This window comes from Nicotiana tabacum, chromosome 12, assembly GCF_000715075.1.
Source record: "Nicotiana tabacum cultivar K326 chromosome 12, ASM71507v2, whole genome shotgun sequence".
Taxonomy (NCBI): Eukaryota; Viridiplantae; Streptophyta; class Magnoliopsida; order Solanales; family Solanaceae; genus Nicotiana; species Nicotiana tabacum.
The window spans coordinates 122,439,302-122,459,159 of NC_134091.1; the positions used below are offsets into that span (position 1 = coordinate 122,439,302).

General features: G+C 40.6%; 1 protein-coding gene and 1 pseudogene across 13 annotated transcripts in view; one reads left to right on the forward strand and one right to left on the reverse strand.

Moving 5' to 3' along the window:
• Window positions 1-19,858, reverse strand: part of LOC107761742 (protein FORGETTER 1-like) — a 62,198-nt gene that overhangs the window by 22,721 nt on the left and 19,619 nt on the right. For 11 of the 13 annotated variants that reach the window (XM_075226966.1, XM_075226963.1, XM_075226961.1 and 8 more), the window contains one exon: window positions 7,833-7,944. The exons of 1 other annotated variant lie outside the window; for it this stretch is intronic. In XM_075226966.1, the coding sequence (XP_075083067.1) occupies window positions 7,833-7,944 (112 nt within the window). Of the gene's footprint in view, window positions 1-7,832; window positions 7,945-9,083; window positions 10,417-19,858 lie in introns of those variants that run through there. One more of the 13 variants, XM_075226964.1, reaches the window with a different exon arrangement.
• Window positions 4,381-7,838, forward strand: LOC107761740 (putative dolichyl-diphosphooligosaccharide--protein glycosyltransferase subunit 3B; annotated as a pseudogene).

Genomic DNA, 19,858 nt, shown 5'->3' on the forward strand with positions numbered 1-19,858 from the left:
TGGCTTTAATGACTTCTGCTCCCAAGCCTTTAGCTAGCTCGAGACCTGCAATCATGGCCTCATACTCGGCCTCGTTGTTAGTCAATCTAATAGTTTTGATAGATTGCCTGATAGTGCTACCTATAGGCGGCTTTAAAACGATGCCTAGCCCGGACCCCTTCACGTTTGAAGCCCCGTCTGTGAAAAGGATCCATACCCCTGATAATGTACCCGATTTCAATAAGAGTTCCTTTTTGACTTCGGGTACAAGGGGTGGCATGAAATCGGCCACGAAGTCCGCTAAAATTTGAGACTTGATGGCCGTACGGGGTTGATATTCGATATCGTACCCACTGAGTTCGACGGCCCATTTGGCCAATCGGCCTGATAGTTCGGGCTTGTGCAAAATATTACGAAGTGGGTAAGTGATTAATACGCATATGGGGTGACATTGAAAGTACGGTCTTAACTTTCTAGAGGCACTTATCAGTGCAAGTGATAATTTCTCTAAGTGTGGATATCAGGTTTCTGTTTCTCCTAAGGTTCGACTTACATCATAAACGGGAAATTGCGTGCCTTGCTCTTCTCGAACTAGGACACCACTTACCGCGATTTCCGATACTGCTAAGTACAAGCAAAGTTTTTCGTTTATATTTGGAGTATGAAGCAGTGGTGGGCTCGTTAGATATCGCTTCAATTCCTCTAATGCTCGTTGGCATTCCGGTGTCCAAGCGAAATCATTCTTCTTTTTGAGTAGAGAGAAAAAATTGTGACTTCAATATGACGACCTTGAAATGAATCGGCCTAAGGTAGCAATCCGTCCCATTAGCCTCTGCACGGCTTTTACACTGTCCATGATGGCAATGTCTTTGATGGCCTTGATTTTATCGGGGTTGATCTCGATCCCCCGATTTGATACCATGAAGCCTAGGAACTTGCCCGAACCGACCCCGAAAGCATATTATTCGGGGTTAAGCTTCATGTTGTATTTCTTCAAAATCTCGAATGTTTCCTGCAAATGAGCCAAATGGTCCTCTGCACGCACGGACTTAACTAGCATGTCATCAATATACACTTCCATTGATTTACTTATTTGTTCCTCGAACATTTTATTTACTAGGTGTTGGTAAGTAGCTCCTGCATTTTTTAAGCCCAAAGGGCATCACATTATACCAATATGTTCCATATTTGGTGACAAATGAAGTCTTTTCCCTGTCTTCCGGGTTCATTTGGATTTGATTATACCCAAAATAGACATCGAGAAAAGTAAGGACCTCGTGGCCGGCCGTGGCATCGATCATGCGATCGATGTTGGGAAGCAGAAAAGAATCTTTGGGGTATGCTTTGTTTAAATATTTATAATCTACACACATTCTACGTTTGATCCCTTTTTTAGGGACTACAACTACATTGGCTAACCATTATGGATATTTCACCTCCCGAATGGACCCTATTTTGAGACGTTTAGTTACCTCGTCCTTTATGAATGCGTGCTTTACCTCGGACTGGGGTCTTCTCTTTTGCTTCATCGGTTTGAACCTAGGGTCCAAGCTTAGCCGATGCATCGTTATATCCGGTGGGATCCCTGTTATATCTAAATGGGACCAAGCAAAACAATCTATGTTATCGATAAGAAATTGAATAAGCTTTTTCCTGAGTTCGGGGTTAATCCCGTTCACAGGTATACCTTTCGTTCTGGCAAGTGCTTGATTAGTATGACTTGCTCCAATTCTTCAATCATTGATTGGGTAGCGTCAGAATCATCGGGAACCACGAAGGATCGAGGGATCCTTTGATCATCATCTTCATCGATCTTCTGATTTTCTGGTTGAGTTAAAGCTGATGTCTGTAATTGCTATTTGGCATCTCATTTCCCTTTTGAGTCCGACCCATTTTGTTGACAAATGTGAGGATATAGGAATTTCTTCTTCGGCGGCAAACATTTCTCTCGCGGTCGGTTGTTCTCCGTATACTGTTTTGACTCCCTTCGATGTTGGGAGTTTAAGAACCTGGTGTAAGGTTGACGGTACAACTCTCATGTTGTGGATCCATGGCCTTCCAAAAAGGACGTTGTACCTCATGTCGCCTTCGATTACGTGGAACTTCGTTTCCTGGATGGCCCCGACCACGTTTATTGGCAGAATTATCTCGCCTTTGATGGTTTCACATGCCATATTGAATCCGTTTAGAACCAGGGCTGCAGGTAGGACCTGGTCCTGTAAACCGAGTTGTTCTACAATCTTCGATCTAATAATGTTGGCCGAGCTACCTGGATCAATTATCACATGCTTAACTTTAGTTTTATTCATAAGTACGGATATTACTAGTGCATCGTTAATTGGTTGCATGACTCCTTCTGCATCTTCATCATTAAAAGACAAAGTTCCTATGGGCGCATAATCCTGAGTTCGAGGTCACTTTTCTCTCATAACCGAGGTCTTAGTACGTTTAAGCACCGACCTATGAGGGGTATCGACGTCGCCGATGATCATGTGTTGTGGTTCTTTTTGTTCGTTTTGTTTGCCGAAATCCATGTTTTTGAAATGGTTCTTGGACATGTCGCTTAAAAATTCTCGAAGGTGCCCTTTATTGAATAATCAGGCTATCTCCTCTCTTAGTTGCCTGCAATCTTCCGTTCTGTGGCCATGGGTGCCATGATATTCGCACATTTGATTGGGATTCCTATGGGAAGGATCGGTCTACATGGGTCGAGGCCTTTTAGTGTCTTTGATGCATCCGATAGCCGACACGATGGCAAATGCATTAGTGCTGAAGTTATACTCCGATAACCGTGGTGCTTCTTTAGATCCGGTAGGTATGTCAAACCCATTTTTGTTCATCAGCCCCCGAGACCCTTGACCTCGATCACTTATTTTGTTGCTTTGTCCGGGGTTACATCTCGATCATTGATTATGTGGTTTCCGATATACGGTCAGTATCGGTCCCTGATCGGACCTTGTTCTCGATTGATATCCTTTCAAGCAGCGGGTTCAGACCCCAACTGATCATCTTCGACTCTAATTTTGGATTGGTATCGATTATGCACGTCGGCCCAAGTAATAGCTAGGTACTCGATCAGATTATGCTTCAACCGCCGTGAAGCCATCGAATTTCGTTCGTTCAAACCTTGAGTGAAAGCCTGAACAACCCAATCGTCTGTGACTGGAGGCAGATCCATTCGTTCCATTTGAAAACGAGATACGAACTCCCTTAACATCTCGTTATCCTTTTGTCTTACTTTGAACAGGTCCAACTTCCTCGTCTCGACTTTTATGGCCCCGACGTGTGCTTTTGCGAAGGAGTCTGTAAGCATAGCAAAAGAATCGATAGAATCAGATGGTAAATTATGATACCATATCATTGCTCCCTTTGATAGGGTTTTACCAAATTTCTTCAATAATACGGATTCGATCTCATCATCCTCTAGATCGTTCCCTTTGATGGCACATGTGTATGAGGTGACATGTTCGTTGGGATCGTTAGTTTCGTTATATTTAGGAATCTAGGGCATGCGAAATTTCTTTGGGATCGGTTTAGGAGCCGCGCTTGGGGGGAATGGCTTTTGTACGAATTGTTTGGAATCTAAGCCCTTCAATATCGGTGGTGTCCCCGGGATCTGATCAACCCTGGAGTTAAATATTTCCACTTTTTTGTCGTTTGCTTCGATCCTTCTTTTTCCTCCGATTCTATTCGTTTGGTCAGTTCTTCGAACATCTTAGCAATTTCGGGGTTAGTCCCCGACTCCTGCTCATTTGATCTCACTATAGCTGGTTCCGTTGTATGTGCGTTTTCTCGAGGTTGACTGGGCTCTGGCCTGCTCGGTATTTGGGTTTGACTCTGCAACTGAGCTATTGCTGCATTTTGAGCTTGCAACATTTCGAAAATCATATGCAAGCTGACGCCGTTTTCCTTGACGTTATGGGTATCTCGAGCCGCGGATTGAGTGCCACCATGAACGTTATTTTCAGGTTCAGAATGTAGGTTCGCCTCAATGGCCACATGCGAATTAATGTCTATCGGCAGTTCGATTCGAGCTCCAACGGCGTTGACAAGTGGTCCTTCGGTACTGGCTGTCAAGTTGTTGTTCTCATCTTGAAGACCAGTTTCGTTGTCGATAGGTAAGGCTATTTAATTGATAGTTAGTTGTTGCTAATCCGAAATCAAAGATACTTCCAGAAACAAGCACAGAACGGTGTGTTTCTGCAGATTCGTATCAAATAACCACTGTTATTCTTAGCCCCACGGTGGGCGCCAAATTATTTACCCGTAAAACGGATAGAGTTGAATTTGTACGTAGTTCCTAAGGATATGTGGTGTAACTTAACACAAATCATATGGATAAATAGAAATTATCAAATACGGATTGTAAAGAATGAAAAATACACAAGGTTAGAAAGAAGATAATTTAAGGACTAAGCAGGATGAATCAATCTGTGAAGCCAAAAAGTATAATCCTACAATATAGTGTATGGTATTTTGGTTACAATGTAAGCAAAAACTATCCTTTTACAGAAATGTAGCCATCCTCTTTATAGTGAAGGATCCTACTTTAGATATAATTAAAAATATATAGTGGGGAACCCATGATAAATCACTTTTTCCCTAATTCCTGCCGAGATTCTCTCCCTTAGTGCGGTTGCAATGACTCTTGTCTGTGAGCTCGAGCTTGATCGGACTCGGTGCTGGTCGGTATTGTTTTTAGAGCTCGATGAGGACTTGAGCTCGATGCCGACTCGGGATCTGGTAATGAATCGGGCTCGGTATCGGTTGTCTTTTGCCCCTTAAGCTCGATTCCATAACATCTCATCATAGTTCGATTCGGACCCGAGCTCAATAATGACTTTGAACTCGGTGTTTGACCTATACCTGAAATCTGAAGGTCGTTCGTACCATCTTCGGAACCCATCATAATATTACGAAGTCTTCCTTTGGTCCATTATTATCCCATATCGATCAATCGTACGAAAGCCGAAATCAACTTCGACCGTATACAGACTGATGAGTAATGCATGCCATTGCTATGTAAGCTAGTAGCTATCCTCTTAATAAGGAATCTTGCAAGAACCATTAATGTGCAAGAAGTTCCTTAATAAGAGAGCCGAACCTGAGCCTTGAATACGGAGTAGTCTATGGTAGGGAGTGCCTTACCCCCCAAAGTTTTTTTTCAAAGTACGAATCTAGATTAGCCACAACCCAAATAGGCTACCGAACGTTTGGTAGGAATTTAAACAAAAAATCTATCTATTAACTTTTCAAGAAGATATAATCTGCATTTAAAAGATTCTTCTTCCTCACTTAAAATTCAATAGTGCAAAGACTGTCATTAACATCATAACATAGGTGTAGATGGAGATTTCAGCTGCAAAAGGTCAAGACAAATAGGACCATTTTAAAATATAATTAATAGGAAGTAGTAAATCCAGAATTAAATGCTAATTATTGAATTCTTAATCCTAAAATAGATAACTATATTAGGAACACACCATGTGGACTCCAAGTATGAGCAAAATTTTATCAACCAGCAGTACAAAGGTATGAAACAGAACATTGAATTAATACAGCTACAATGGCTATCTCATACAACACAACATCCTTTTTGTTCTTTGCTGTTCTTTTGCTCCTCGTACCCAAAAATCATTCCTTAACCTCAGATGATTTAGTATCTGAATTGATCATCCTTCGTTTTCAATCTTCCACTGTTGTGGTTCACCTTTCTAACAAACTACTTAGACGAATTTTATCGATACCTGTCCCTAGGCCATTTTCTTTCGTTATATTCTTCGATTTACAGAAGCTACATTCAGAGCCAGAGATTTCATTTCCAAGTCATACAAAAGAGTTCTTGCTTCTCCCCTCCTCATTCGAAACAAACAATCCACATAACAAGTTATTTTTCTCTGACATTAAGTTTCAAGAATCATAAGCTTCTTTTGCTCTGTTTGGAGCCAAATCTCTCCCCTATATATGTTTAGTCCCCCCTTTAGCCACTAATTTCAAAAGGGATTCTATTCGAATGAAGTCCTCAGATTTCTCTGGGCATGCTGAATCGATGGCAGAATTCATCGAGGCTCACTGGTGGTCCCATACATCGGCCAGGTTTCATTTCCATGAAACAAAAGATAATTATCATCTCTTTGGGGCTAATTTTGACTCCATTTCTAGTGAAAAAGATTGTTGCTGGAAACACCTTTTTGCATAACAAGCATATAGGGATGGCGGGGTCAGTTTTCGGTACTTCTTCAGTGTTTCAGGGACAATGTACAACATAATCAATAAAATACCAATTGCTATGGTGGATAGAGATGATCCTAAGAAGTTGGTTTTCTTTTATGAAGGAAATGGGATGCAGTTAGGGGCCGAGGGGTTTACCGTCGGGTTCTTGTACACGATTTTCGGGCTGTTGTTGGCCTTTATCACTCATGTTCTTGTCCATGTGAAGAATAGGAATATCCAGAGGTTGGTGATGCTTTTAGCTATCTTTGTTTCATTCTGGGCTGTAAAGAAGGTGATTTACATGTATAATTGGAACTGGTTTTGGTCCTCATGTTTACTGACCCCAAGTTGGAAATGATAGCAATGTAGTATTGTTGGGTAAATTGTTTGGCTGATATACAATATTTAAGGATATTGTACCAGCTTATACTAGTTGCTACTAAGTAGTGACACATAGACAGAGAATTGGTTACCTACTCTTAACGGGTAAAGCGAGCCCTTTTATGTGAAGTAAAGAAACCAGAATTAATCAAATCTCTCCAAGTAAGATTCAAACCTACAACAGAATATTATTAGCTTCTTTCTAGATGGATGGATCTTTTCTATTTTATATGGAAGCATCTCTGGTCATAATTGATATTATTAGCTATTTTTTTTCTTTTCAAATGTACATATATTGATTGTTGAATCCCATTAACACAAGGGAAGTTTCTTTTGTAGTGACAAAAATGTTTTAGGTCATCAATTCGACTCCCCGCTGTGACATTTTAGCATTTAAACGTCATGTTTCCGCCACCATTATCCATATTGTCAAACTAAGAAAGCTCGGTTTTAATCAGAAAGGGGGAGCTAATGAAAAGGGTAAAAACATCGAGCAATTGTAAATGAGGCCGAAATAATCCCGGAATTCCCTACATGTATAGAAAGGATACTTTCCTTTTGGCATCCATTGTACATACCAAAGTACTACCTTTTTGGTGATTATTAATCTACAAGTTTACATTACCTTCTCAAAAATATAGTGAGCAATGGACAGTTTTACACTCAAGTGGCCAAGAGGATAAGGTCAATGTAGAATATCCCTCTTTTACTGCTCCTATAGAAGAATTAGTTCGGACTTAATTTAACTAATATATATATACCTTTTTTTTAATTTCAACTATATAGCTCGAGCTAGAGGCAGTAGGTACGCTCATCCTCTGCCTCAACTACACAAGCTGGCAAGAACCAATGGCGGAACCAGGAATTTACACAAGGGGATTCCAAAAAATACTACAATGTCTAACCACTTGTGATCTTAAACAATTTTTGAACCCCCTTTGTCACTACACTAGATTTTTTTCCTTGTGTCAAGGGGATTCAACAATTTCTATATAACCAAAAAAAATTATTTTCTTTCTCTATTTTCATAGTATAACTTTTTGACGAAGGAACTTCAATTGAATCCCCTTACTCCTAGCTGGCTCAGCTCCTGGCCCCAACACCATATAAGCAGACAGACAACGCATCCCTCAACCAATATGAAAAAAACAACCATCCCTACTAATATGGGACACATAACAAGAGGAATCAAACCCCCAAAGTTGGTTGCAATGCACTAAGATACAATTGTGAAAGGAGAGAATCAAGAGTATTATAACCTTGAAGCACTGGTTCTACTGCTGCATCCGGGATAAGCAACCCTACAATTCGTTGATTGTCAGTAGTTGTCACAATCCGTACAATGCGGATTCTCTGATGGCTTTGGCGAGCCTGTATCCAACAACAATTGGGAACCAATAAACGAGTGAGGATGGTGCAACAACCCTTTTAGAAGAAAATTATCTCTCTCGACGCAAGAAATACAGCACAAACGATCGTAAGCAAAATTTCTGGTGCCTCGTGAAATCTCAGATTGAGCCTGCTCACTTTAAACCTACAGTATCCCTTTTTTGTGCGGCAAGTGTCAACTATGGTAGTGATATCTGGCAGTTGGAATACTGTACTTGAATCTTGATAAATCAACTAAATTTACTGGCAAATGATTTCAGCCAAAGAATAGCACGATGTGCTATCTAATTCATTGGTAACTTCACTTGTATTAGTGTTACATAATGAAAAGCGGAAAAAATCAGTCATGACCACCTATCTTCCTCATATATAAAAGTACATGCAGAGGGAAAACAGCAAACAGTCAGAACCCAGAACCTTCAGATCAGAAGATAAAACCATCTATAGTGAATCAGCCAAAAATCTGTGAAACAGTAGGGATGCAGGCATTGTCATGTTGGTGTGGGATAGATAGAAACACTTTTATGTGAAGTAAAGAAACCAGAATTAATCAAATCTCTCCAAGTAAGATTCAAACCTACAACAGAATATTATTAGCTTCTTTCTAGATGGATGAATCTTTTCTATTTTATATGGAAGCATCTCTGGTCATAATTGAATATTATTAGCCTTTTTTTTTCTTTTCAAATGTACATGTATTGATTGTTGAATCCCATTAACACAACGGAAGTTTCTTTTGTAGTGACAAAAATGTTTTAGGTCATCATTTCGACTCCCCGCTGTGGCATTTTAGCATTTGAATGTCCTGTCTCCGCCACCATTATCCATATTGTCAAACTAAGAAAGTTCGGTTTTAATCAGAAAGGGGGAGCTAATGAAAAGGGTAAAAACATCAAGCAATTGTAAATGAGGCCGAAATAATCCCGGAATTCCCTACATGCATAGAAAGGATACTTTCCTTTTGGCAGCCATAAGTAACCTTTTTGGTGCTTATTAATCTATAAGCTTACATTACCTTCTCAAAAATAGTGAGCAATGGACAGTTTTACACTGAAGAACAGTATAAAACCATAAAAAAATAACTGAGAAAAGAGGTGTTACTTCAGATAAAAAAAACCTACATATATAAATGGTGATGTCCCCTTTTCCGGCATTTCAAAGTCAAGACTAACAGGAGTACATCTTCTAAACTCAAAGCTCTCTTGTAAAACTCTGTCTAGGGTTTCGAAAACAGATCAGGAGATATATAGAAAATATGCAAATTTTGTCCTTGTACTATACAAAATACTATCTTAATTTGAAAGAAACAAGCACCAAGGCAAAAAGAGTATACAAAACTGATGCAATGAGATATTTTCTTCAGTGTTTGATTAGTAGCTTATTGTAATTAATCTTGGCTATATAGCCAAGAAGAATTACAACAAGTTATTATCAAACACTTTCTATTCTTCTTGGATGATTTGTTTTCCTCCATTGGCATTGAATATATAGAGGAGAACATATTCATCCAACGGCAAGCAGAAGCAGATATCGACCCGTGAAAGCAGAAATCGACCCGTGAATTCTCCATATGGAGAGGCAAGCACAAATGCACAGTGAACTCATTGGGAACTTGACAGAGACGAACAAGGAATATGCGGAGCATATCCGTCTTATGTTTTTGGGCTGGGGTTTATGGAAAATTGACAAGTGAGCCCACCCAATTGATATCCCATTATTATATAGTACAACCTACCAAACAAACAAAAAAACAATTTAAATAATAATTTTCCAATTTGGATTACAAATTAGGTCAACTTTAAATATGTTAAATTTGTGCGGAGCAAAATGAACCGGTTTAATAAATGGAATACACTCAAGGCGAATCATACACCCTTAATATAAAGGATAAAACATTGAGAATCGCATGCAAATGCTTATTCTAGGTGATTGTAGATGTGATTAAAACGATTCAATCATTTAAAATAATAATTCTTTTTTAGAAAAATAGTGAAAAGCTCCTTTTACATATAAACTCAAATGATTTCAAAAATCATACGCAAGCTGATTCCGTTTTCCTCAGCGTTTTGGGTATTTCGAGCTGCAGATCGAGTTCCACCATGAATGTTATTTTCAGGGTCGGAACGTTAGTTTGCCTCGATGGCCACATGTGAGTTAACGTCTATTGGTTCCTCAACTCGAGCTCCAACGATATCGACAAGTGGCCTTTCACCCCCGGCTGTTAAGTTGTTGTTTTCATCTTGAAGGCCAGCTTCGTTTTCGATGGGTTGGGCTATTAATTGAGAATTCGTCGTTTTCAGCATGAAATCAAAGACACTTCCAAGAGCAAGGGTAAAATAGTGTGTTTCATAGAGATTCGTACCAAATAACCACTATTATCCTTAGCCCTAGGAGTGGGCATAATACCGACCGAACCGAAAATTTCGGTTTATTCGATTTCGGTTTTTCGGTCGGTTTCGGTTTATAGTTTTAAAAATTTTGGTGTTCGGTTCGGTGATTGGTTTTAACGGTTCGGTTTTCGGTTAAACCGAAAAACTGAATTTCTTTACCTATTTTTTTTTACTCTTAGTCCCTTACCGTTAATGTACGTTAACTATTATTAAATGAGATATGTTTATAAAAGAAAACATAGAGTATAGACTATTTATAATAATAACCAAGTATAAGAATCATACTACAAACATTTTATACGAGATAAAAATAATATATCATAGGTGTAGAGAGAACAAATTTAAAAACATATGAGGGGCTCTTTTACGTCTTGTAATTCGGTTGACGCTCCTACAAATTGGATATTTTTTTATTTCATCTATATTAAGGTATAATTTTTTTATGTTGTCAGACCGTCATTTCATAAGTCATTATACAACATTAGCAGTATAATAGCAACGAGGGAAAGCTAAATATACAATGATTCAAATATGTTTAATTGTTCATTAAATTCGTAAAAGAATTTTTGAACTGTCAAATATGTTTTTGGTATTCTTTTTTAGTGTATCCATAACTCTTGCACAAAGATTCTTATCTTTTTAGTGTATTTGATGGGATTTCTTATTTTTTTTATTTTTTTCTGTCAACAAGTAATCTATTTTTGTTGTTTCGTTCTATTTTTGCCAGGACTTAAAATCGAAAAAACCGAACCGATTAAACCGAACCGAACATGAATAAACCGAACCGAACCGAACCGAAGTTATTATGGTTCAGTTTTGGTTATTAAAATCACAAACCGAAAACCGAACCAAAATTCTACAAAACCGAACCGAACCGAACCGACCGATGCCCACCCCTACTTAGCCCCACAGTGAGCGCCAAACTGTTTACCCGAAAAATGAATAGAGTTGAATTTATACGTAGTTCTAAGGATACGTGGTATAGCTTAGTACAAATCGAAAAAGTATGTAGAAAAATATCGAATATTAACTGTAAAAAAGGAATAAAATACAAACTAAACTCAGTAAAAAATGATTTATGAAAAAACAAGATGAATCAATGTACAAGGATCACAAAAGAATAATTTCTCCCGTATCTATATGTGAATATCAATAATATTTTCAATAAGGGAGTGTGTAGATGCCTTAATGTTCAATTGCTCCCTTACAGAAATGATAGCCCCTCTTTTATAGTGGAGGGATCCTACTTTGGATATAATAAAAAATTTATAGCGGGGATCCCATGATAGATTAGTTAATTTAGCTTTTCCTTAATTCCCGCCGAGATTCTCTCCCCAAGTACGGCTATAACGACTCTTGTCTCTTAGCTCGATCTTGGTCGGACTTGATATTGGTCGATCTCCAGATTTCGAGCTCGATACTAACTCGAGCTCAATATTGACTCGAGCTCGGTATTGACTCGAGCTCGGATCTTGAATTCGATAATGTCACTTCACATCATAGTTCGATTTGGACTCGAGCTCGATAATGACTTCGAGCTCGGTATTGATCGGTCCCTGAATCTTGAGCTTGGTAACCTGGTTTCAGATCTCATATCGGTATTATGAAAACGATCCTCGGTCCATCATGTTCCAATCTTGACTAATTATATGAAGGGCAAAACCGACTTTGACCGTATACAGATGGTCCCCTAGTTTCTCGAGAAGAATGTGGCAAGAAACGGCATGATTTTCAAATGATACGACTAGATATACACTGACGTTTGCATCGAGCTCGACCATGACGTACGTGATAAATGTCCCGTCGGTTCAGTTACCAAGGCATTAAATATGTGTCAGTCGATGTTGGCCACTGCAAGTTTTGAACCGTCATTGTGCAACCTATAAATAGCCTCCTTATTGTTTCATATCAAACTTTTACTTTCAACTCTTCTCATTCTAAATTTTACGGTTCTTTGCCTTATGCAAAATTACCTATTTTCAAGTTCTTAAAATTTCTTTGCTTGTTCTTCACCAACCACAAAAAATATTTCAATTTTCCGTCTTCTTTTCAACTCTTTAAAATTTAGATGGCCAAGATATCTAAAATCATTCCTCAAAAAGAGGCTGCTTCCCCGTCTCGACCGACCGGTGAGAAACTGGTGGTGGAACCACACCTTGAAGAACTATTCCCGGGGGATGTGTTATTGATTCTGATTTTAAAGTTGATAAACCCTCTTCGGTTGTTGGTCGGTGCGAACCGGTATCGAGATACATATGCTCGATACCAGTAAGTTTCCTTGATGTGGTGAAGAAAGATTGTAATTGGGTAAACAAAGAGGTTATGATACCAGCACCGGAGGAATCGATCATTACCCACGTGGAAGGGTACCTGAGTGTTTATACTTATACTTTCACGTTGGGTCCCCTCGATCCAGTCATCATCGATTTTTGCAAGAAATATCAGATGACTCTCGGCCAAATTCATCCTTCTTTCTGTAGGATCGTGATCTCAATTCGTTTCTTTGTGAGTAAAATCGATGGGCTTTCATTTACCCTCGACCACCTTATAAGATTGTATAGTCCTCGACTTTACCGAGGCAGACTGATAAAGATTCAACGTCGTTCCACCAAGGTGTTTACGTCGAGCATAGATGAAGATAAGGATCGGGGTTGGATGGACCGGTTTATTCGAGTGAAGACCTCGGACCTGATCCCGGCAGAGAGCATGCCATTTCCTGAGAAATGGAATATGAAACGTAAGTACGATCCCATTTTAAATTTCTGTTTGTCTTACTTCTTCACCCTTTCTTATTAGTGTCTTTATCGATATAGCCGTTGCTTGGATGCCGGGTGCGATTCCTCACCTCGAGAACTGGGTCAAAAACCTGGTCTCGACGTCAACATTTGTCGAGCGCTCATGGCGCGATTTGTCGAAGGGTCGATGGGAAGCTCGTACTCATGGTAAGTTTCATCTTGGTTTACTGATTCATTTGTCATTCGAGGTGACATATTTACTCGAAGGATGAGTTTTACTTATCTTCTTCTTCCTTCGCAGGTCTTGGAAAAGATGCGGTCATGAGGCCCCTGACCGATGGTGAAGAAGTTTTACCGCTTGTCTCGAAGCCGTTGAAGGAAAATAAGAGAAAAAGGACTTCAGACCCCGTGGGTAAAAAAAAACCTAAGAAGAGGGCAGTTCGTAAGCCAATACCACTGACTATGGATTCGGTCCTACGTCTGAGGGAAGAAGAGGAAGAAGAAGAAGAAGAAGAAGGAGGCAACTTTGGGCTGGTGGCCCATGCACGGGCTGACACCGATATTGGTAAAACTTTAGGATCGGTAGGGACCGATTCTGTTTCTCCTAGGCCCGACAAGGTTGAAGAGAATACTTCGACCCAAGTTCCAGAGCAAAGGGGAATCGAGGACGTTATACTTCGGGGCAAAGAACTCGTCGAAGAGGCGGTTGACAAATATGCGGGGAACGAGCTTGAGGTTCCCCGAGATGGAGACAGTGCCTCGAAAAACATGATCGGGGGAATAGAAATCGGTGATTCCTCTTCTTTTCCTTCATTTTCCAAGTCTATGATACATGACGCCCAAGTCGTGAAGGTTTAGCATGGGGAGGGGGTCCATGGAGAGGAAGATCCTTTCCATGGTTATGTTTTTTTGGGATTGAAGATGTTGCCGGTCCGAGCGATTCAGAGGTTTTGAAGAAGAGCTCGGGCAAAGCGGGGATTCCTTGTATTTTCGATGAAGCTCAGCAAGCCCTGAATTGGGTAAGTTTGCTTTCCCTTTTTAATTTTCATACTTGTATTTTCTCTTTTGTATAACTCCTTTTTATCTTTTGTAGGCTTATTCGCTCTGTCACGAAGCGTTTTTCTGATCTTGAGAGGAGCTAAGCCGGTCCGAAACCGTAATTTGAAGGCTTACTGAGGATAGAGACACCTTCAAGCTTCTCAGTTAGCAGAAGGAATGAGAAGCAAAAGGACTTCGAGCCAAGCTAGAAGCAGCTAGGAAAGAACAAACCGACTTGTCTGAGCAGGCAAAGAGGATCCTTGAAGTTACTGATACTGATTTGGGCGTGACATCTAATAGTTCGGTCTCGTAGGTTCAGCAAAAGCTCGATGTGATTAGGCAACTTCGTGCTAAGGTAGACGTAGTGAAAGCGGGGGCCGAAAAATGGAAAAAAAACACGGATCACCTTGCCGCTAAAAGGGAGACCGCCCGGGCTCAACTGGCCTCGGCCGAGGAACAACTTCAGAGCTTGAAAGAAAGAGCCTTAGTGCAAGCCAAGAATATCGAGGAGTTCCAGTATCAGTTGGACTTAGTGACTTCTGATCGAGATAGATTGTCCTCGGAACTAGAAGGGGCCAAATCGGGGCCCGAAATAGCCATGGCTAATACTGAAGGCAATGGTGGTTATTTATCGATCCGATGCTGAAGCTGCTCAAGTTCGAGCAAAGGAGGTTGCTGAGGCTGCTCAAGCTCAATCAAATTGGGTTGTCGAGCATGCTAAATGCCAATCTCAAGGGAGACTCAAGAGAAGATCCATATTCGTGGCTTCGATCTTTCAGCCGAGATCGAGAATGCAAAAAAGTTTGAAACTGAATCCAGAGTGTTGGCCTTTCCCGATGATGATGATATCGGGAGTATGAGTGGTTCTGAGAGCGGAGGCTTCGAGGGTGAAGATGCCGCTCCTGGAGAGGACTAAGGTCTTTTAGAATTTTTCTTCTTCCTTTTAAGACTGTTTTGATCTTTTTATAGAAAAACTTGATCGGCCATGGTGCCCTTGTAAATAATTTTGGTATATAAAAGCTTAGTCTTTCTTTTTGTGGCTTTCGAATCTTTTGCCTAATTTATACAAAGGCCAAAAGGTGCCTAAGCATGAGATAATTATCTGAAAGTTTGAGTGAGTGTTCGAACTCGATCATTTCTTATAGGTAGTCCCCGAGTAGGTGTTCGAATTTGAATTGAGATAGCTTTTTTAAATAGGGTTCAAGTGAAATAATTTGTTTGAACTTGAATTTGTGTATCCCTTAGGCTTTATGGTCGAGTGAGAATGATTTCTCGAACTCGAGTTAAGGCAACCCTTAGGCTTTTCAGGTGAGTGAGAATAATTTATCGAACTCAAATTAATGACAGCCCTTGGGCTCGATAGATAGTCCCCAAGTGAGAATGGTTATTCGAACTCGAGTTAGGGTAGCCCTTATGCTTTTATAGTCGAGTGAGGATTTTCTCAAACTCGAAATAAGAATAGCCCTTAGGCTTAGTGGTCGAATGAGGACTTGCTCGAACTCGAAATAAGGTAGCCCTTGGGCTTTATAGTCGAGTGAGTGTTTGCTCGAACTCTAATTAAGGTAGCTCTTAGGCTCGATAGATAGTCTCCGAGTGAGAATGGTTTCTCGAACTCGAGTTAGGATAGCCCTTAGGATTTATAGTCGAGTGAGGATTTGTTCGAAATCAAAATAAGAATAGCCCTTAGGCTTAGCGGTCGAGTGAGGACTTGCTCGAACTTAAAGAAATGTAGACCTTTGGCTTTGTAGTCGAGTGAGTGTTTGCTCGAACTCAAATTAAGGTAGCCCTTAGACTTGATAAATAGACCCCGAGTAAGAATGGTTGCTCGAACTCGAGTTAGGGTAGCCCTTAGGATTTATAGTCGAGTGAGGATTTGCTCGAACTCGAAATAAGAATAGCCCTTAGGCTTAGCGGTCGAGTGAGGACTTGCTCGAACTCGAAATAAGGTAGCCCTTGGGCTTTGTAGTCGAATGAGTGTTTTCTCAAACTCGAATTAAGGTAGCCCTTAGACTCGATAAATAGTCCCCGAGTGAGAATGGTTGCTCGAACTCGAGTTAGGGTAGCCCTTAGGATTTATAGTCAGGTGAGTATTTGCTCGAACGCCAAATAAGAATAGCCCTTAGGCTTAACGATCGAGTGAGGACTTGCTCGAACTCGAAATAAGGTAGCCCTTGAGCTTTGTAGTCGAGTGAGTGTTTGCTCGAACTCAAATTAAGGTAGCCATTAGACTCGATAAATAGTCCCCGAGTGAGAATGGTTGCTCGAACTCGAGTTAGGGTAGCCCTTAGGCTTTATAGTCGAGTAAGGATTTGCTCAAACTTGAAATACGAATAGCCCTTAGGCTTAGTGGTCGAGTGAGGACTTGATCGAACTCAAAATAAGGTATCCATTGGGCTTTGTAGTCGAGTGAGTGTTTGCTCGAACTCGAATTAAGGTAGCCCTAACACTCGATAAATAGTCCCCGAGTGAGAATGGTTTCTCGAACTCAAGTTAGGGTATCCCTTAGGCTTTATAGTCGAGTGAGGATTTGCTTGAACTCGAAATAAGAATAGCCCTTAGGCTTAGCGGTCGAGTGAGGACTTGCTCGAACTCGAAGTAAGGAAGCCATTGGGCTTTATAGTCGAGTGAGTGTTTGCCCGAACTCGAATTAAGGTAGCCCTTAGGCTCGATAGATAGTCCCCGAGTGAGAGTGGTTACTCGAACTCGAGTTAGGGTATCCCTTAGGATTTATAGTTGAGTGAAGATTTGCTCGAACTCGAAATAAGAATAGCCCTTAGGCTTAGTGGTCGAGTGAGGACTTGCTCGAACTCGAAATTAGGTAGCCATTGGGCTTTGTAGTCGAGTGAGTGTTTGCTCGAACTCGAATTAAGGTAGACCTTAGGCTCGATAGATAGTCCCCGAGTGAGAATGGTTGCTCGAACTCGAGTTAGGGTAGCCCTTAGACTTTAGAGTCGAGTGAGGATTTTTGTCGAACTCGAAATAAGAATAGCCATTAGGCTTAGTGGTCGAGTGAGGACTTGCTCGAACTCGAAATTAGGTTGCCCTTGGTCTTTGTAGTCGAGTGAGAATGATTTCTCGAACTCGAATTAATGGCAGCCTTTGGGCTTGATGGCCGAGTGAGTATTTGCTCGAACTCGAAGTAATGTAGCCCTTAGGCTTATGTGGAGCTTGATCTCGTTGATTTTTCGATTGGCATTCCCCGATTTATGGGGTAATATTTCAAACTCCGGTCATGGTCGACCCTTGAGCTTATTTGCATAATAGATCATGAAATAGAAAAATCTTTCCGAGATATGAGATATCGGTAAGAAGAAATTTCTCTTTACAAGTCATTATACATGTGTTCATGTTTTGTTCCAGGGCTCGAGCAAACTACACGGGCATGGTTCGTTTTGACCATTTGGCCCTTACAATATTTCCTATCGAAACCATGCCGCCATGAAGTGACTTTCTTGCATCGAACTTTACATATTCGAGGGTAATGCCCCCAGTATTCGAGGTTGATTGTAAAAAGGATTCGGATACTGTTGAATTGTTCTAAGTTAGCATGATCAATGGTTGCCTCATTTAAACCCTTGCCGAAAAACCCATTAAGGACAAAACCGGTCTAAGGGAAAAAGAGTGCAACGTGTGCTTTCAGGACTAAAGGCTTCGAGTTTAATAATCCATCCGTGTTTTTGGTCGAACATCTTCAAGGTTTAATTTCGAAATATCAATGAACATGTGAGGGTCGTACCTTAGCAGTAGTATCATTTTAGGTGTGAAACGTTCTTGGTAGTTGCTTGCCGTTTATCACGCCGAGCTTGTAGGATCCCTTTCCAACGATTTCGAGGACCTGATATGGTCCTTCCCAATTCGGACCCAGTTTTCCTTCATTCGGATTTCGAGTGTTGGGGTGACTTTCCTTAGTACCAAGTCCCCGATTTCAAAATATCGAAGATTGGTTCTTCGATTGTAGTATCTTTCGATCCGCTGTTTTTGGGCGGCCAATAATTTGGGCGGCCTCTCGTTTTTTGTCCAATAATTCAAGGCTCGTGTTCATGGTCTCGTTATTCGACTCCTTTGTTGCATATCGAAACCTGATGCTAGGTTCTCGACCTCAATCGGGATCAAAGCTTCGGCGCCATAGACCAACGAGAATAGCGTTGCTCCGGTACTGGATTTTGATGTTGTGCGATATGCCCATAGGACCTCGGGCAGTATTTCTTTCCATTTTCCTTTGGCGTTGGTCAATCTCTTCTTAAGATTTTAGATAATGGTTTTGTTGGTTGATTCGGCTTGTCTGTTTCTGTTGGGATGGTACGGTGTTGATAGGATCCTTTTGATCTTGTGATCCTCGAGAAATTTAGTTATTTTGCTACCGATGAATTGTTTTCCATTATCACATACAATCTCGACTGGCACCCCAAATCGATATACGATGTGGTCCCAAATGAAGTCTATCACTTCATTTTCTCTGACTTTCTCGAAAGCCTGTGCTTTAACCAATTTAGAAAAATAATCAGTCATAAACAAAATAAACTGAGCTTTACCTGGGGCCGATGGGAGAGGACCGACGATGTCCATTACCCATTTCATGAAAGGCCATGAAGATAGGACCGAATGGAGTAGCTCCCCGAGTTGATGAATCACAGGCGCATGTTTTTGGCATTTGTCGTATTTTCGAACGAACTCCTTCACATCTTTTCTCATATCGGTCCAATAATACCCTGCTCTGATCGCTTTGCGGACCAGCGAATCGGCACCAGAATGGTTTCCATAAGTGCCCTCGTGAATTTCCCGTAGTATATAATCGGTATCTCCTGGTCCCAAACATATTGCCAATGGTCCATCAAAAGTCCTTCTGAATAGCGTTCTGTCTTCGGATAGGGTGAATCGTGCTGCCTTTGTGCGCAAATTTCTCGATTCCTTTGGATCTGATGGAAGCTCCCCATTCTTGAAGTACTCTATATATTTGGTTCTCCAATCCCAAGTTAGACTTGTGGAATTTTTCTCGGCGTGACCTTCTTCGATCACCGATTTTATGAGTTGTACGATAGTCCCCGAGTTGAGTTCATCATCTTTGACTGATGAACCTAAGTTTGCAAGAGTGCCGGCCTCGCTATTTTGTTCTCGGGGTATATGTTGCAAAGCCCATTCTTTAAATTGATGTAGAGTCACCTGTAATTTATCCAAGTACCTTTGTATTCGATTTTCTAGGACTTCAAAAGTCCCGTTAACTTGGTTTACTACGAGGAGGGAATCACACTTAGCTTTTATGATCTCTGCTCTCAAGCTTCTAGCTAGTTCGAGACCTACAATCATGGCCTCATACTTGGCCTCATTGTTAGTCAATTTTGTAGTTCTGATAGATTGTCTAATTACATTACTTGTGTGTGATTTTAGTACAATGCTTAATTCGGACCCCTTCGCGTTCGAGGCACCGTCCGTAAAAAGTGTGATGACCCAAAATATCATCTTTAAATTTAATAATTTATTTTGTGTTCTAAGACCTCGAAAAGTACTATTTATTATTTCTCGACTTGCGTGCACAGTCAGTAAAAAGTTTTGAAAAGTTTTCAGGTGAAAAATGGATTAAAAAGTGAATTAGAGGTTTAAAACTCAACTAAATTGACTTTGGTCAACATTTTGAGAAAACAGACTCAGATCTGTGTTTTAACAGTTCCAGTAGGTTCGTATCATGAATTGGGACTTGGGCGTATGCCCGGAATCAAATTCCGAGGTCCCTAGCCC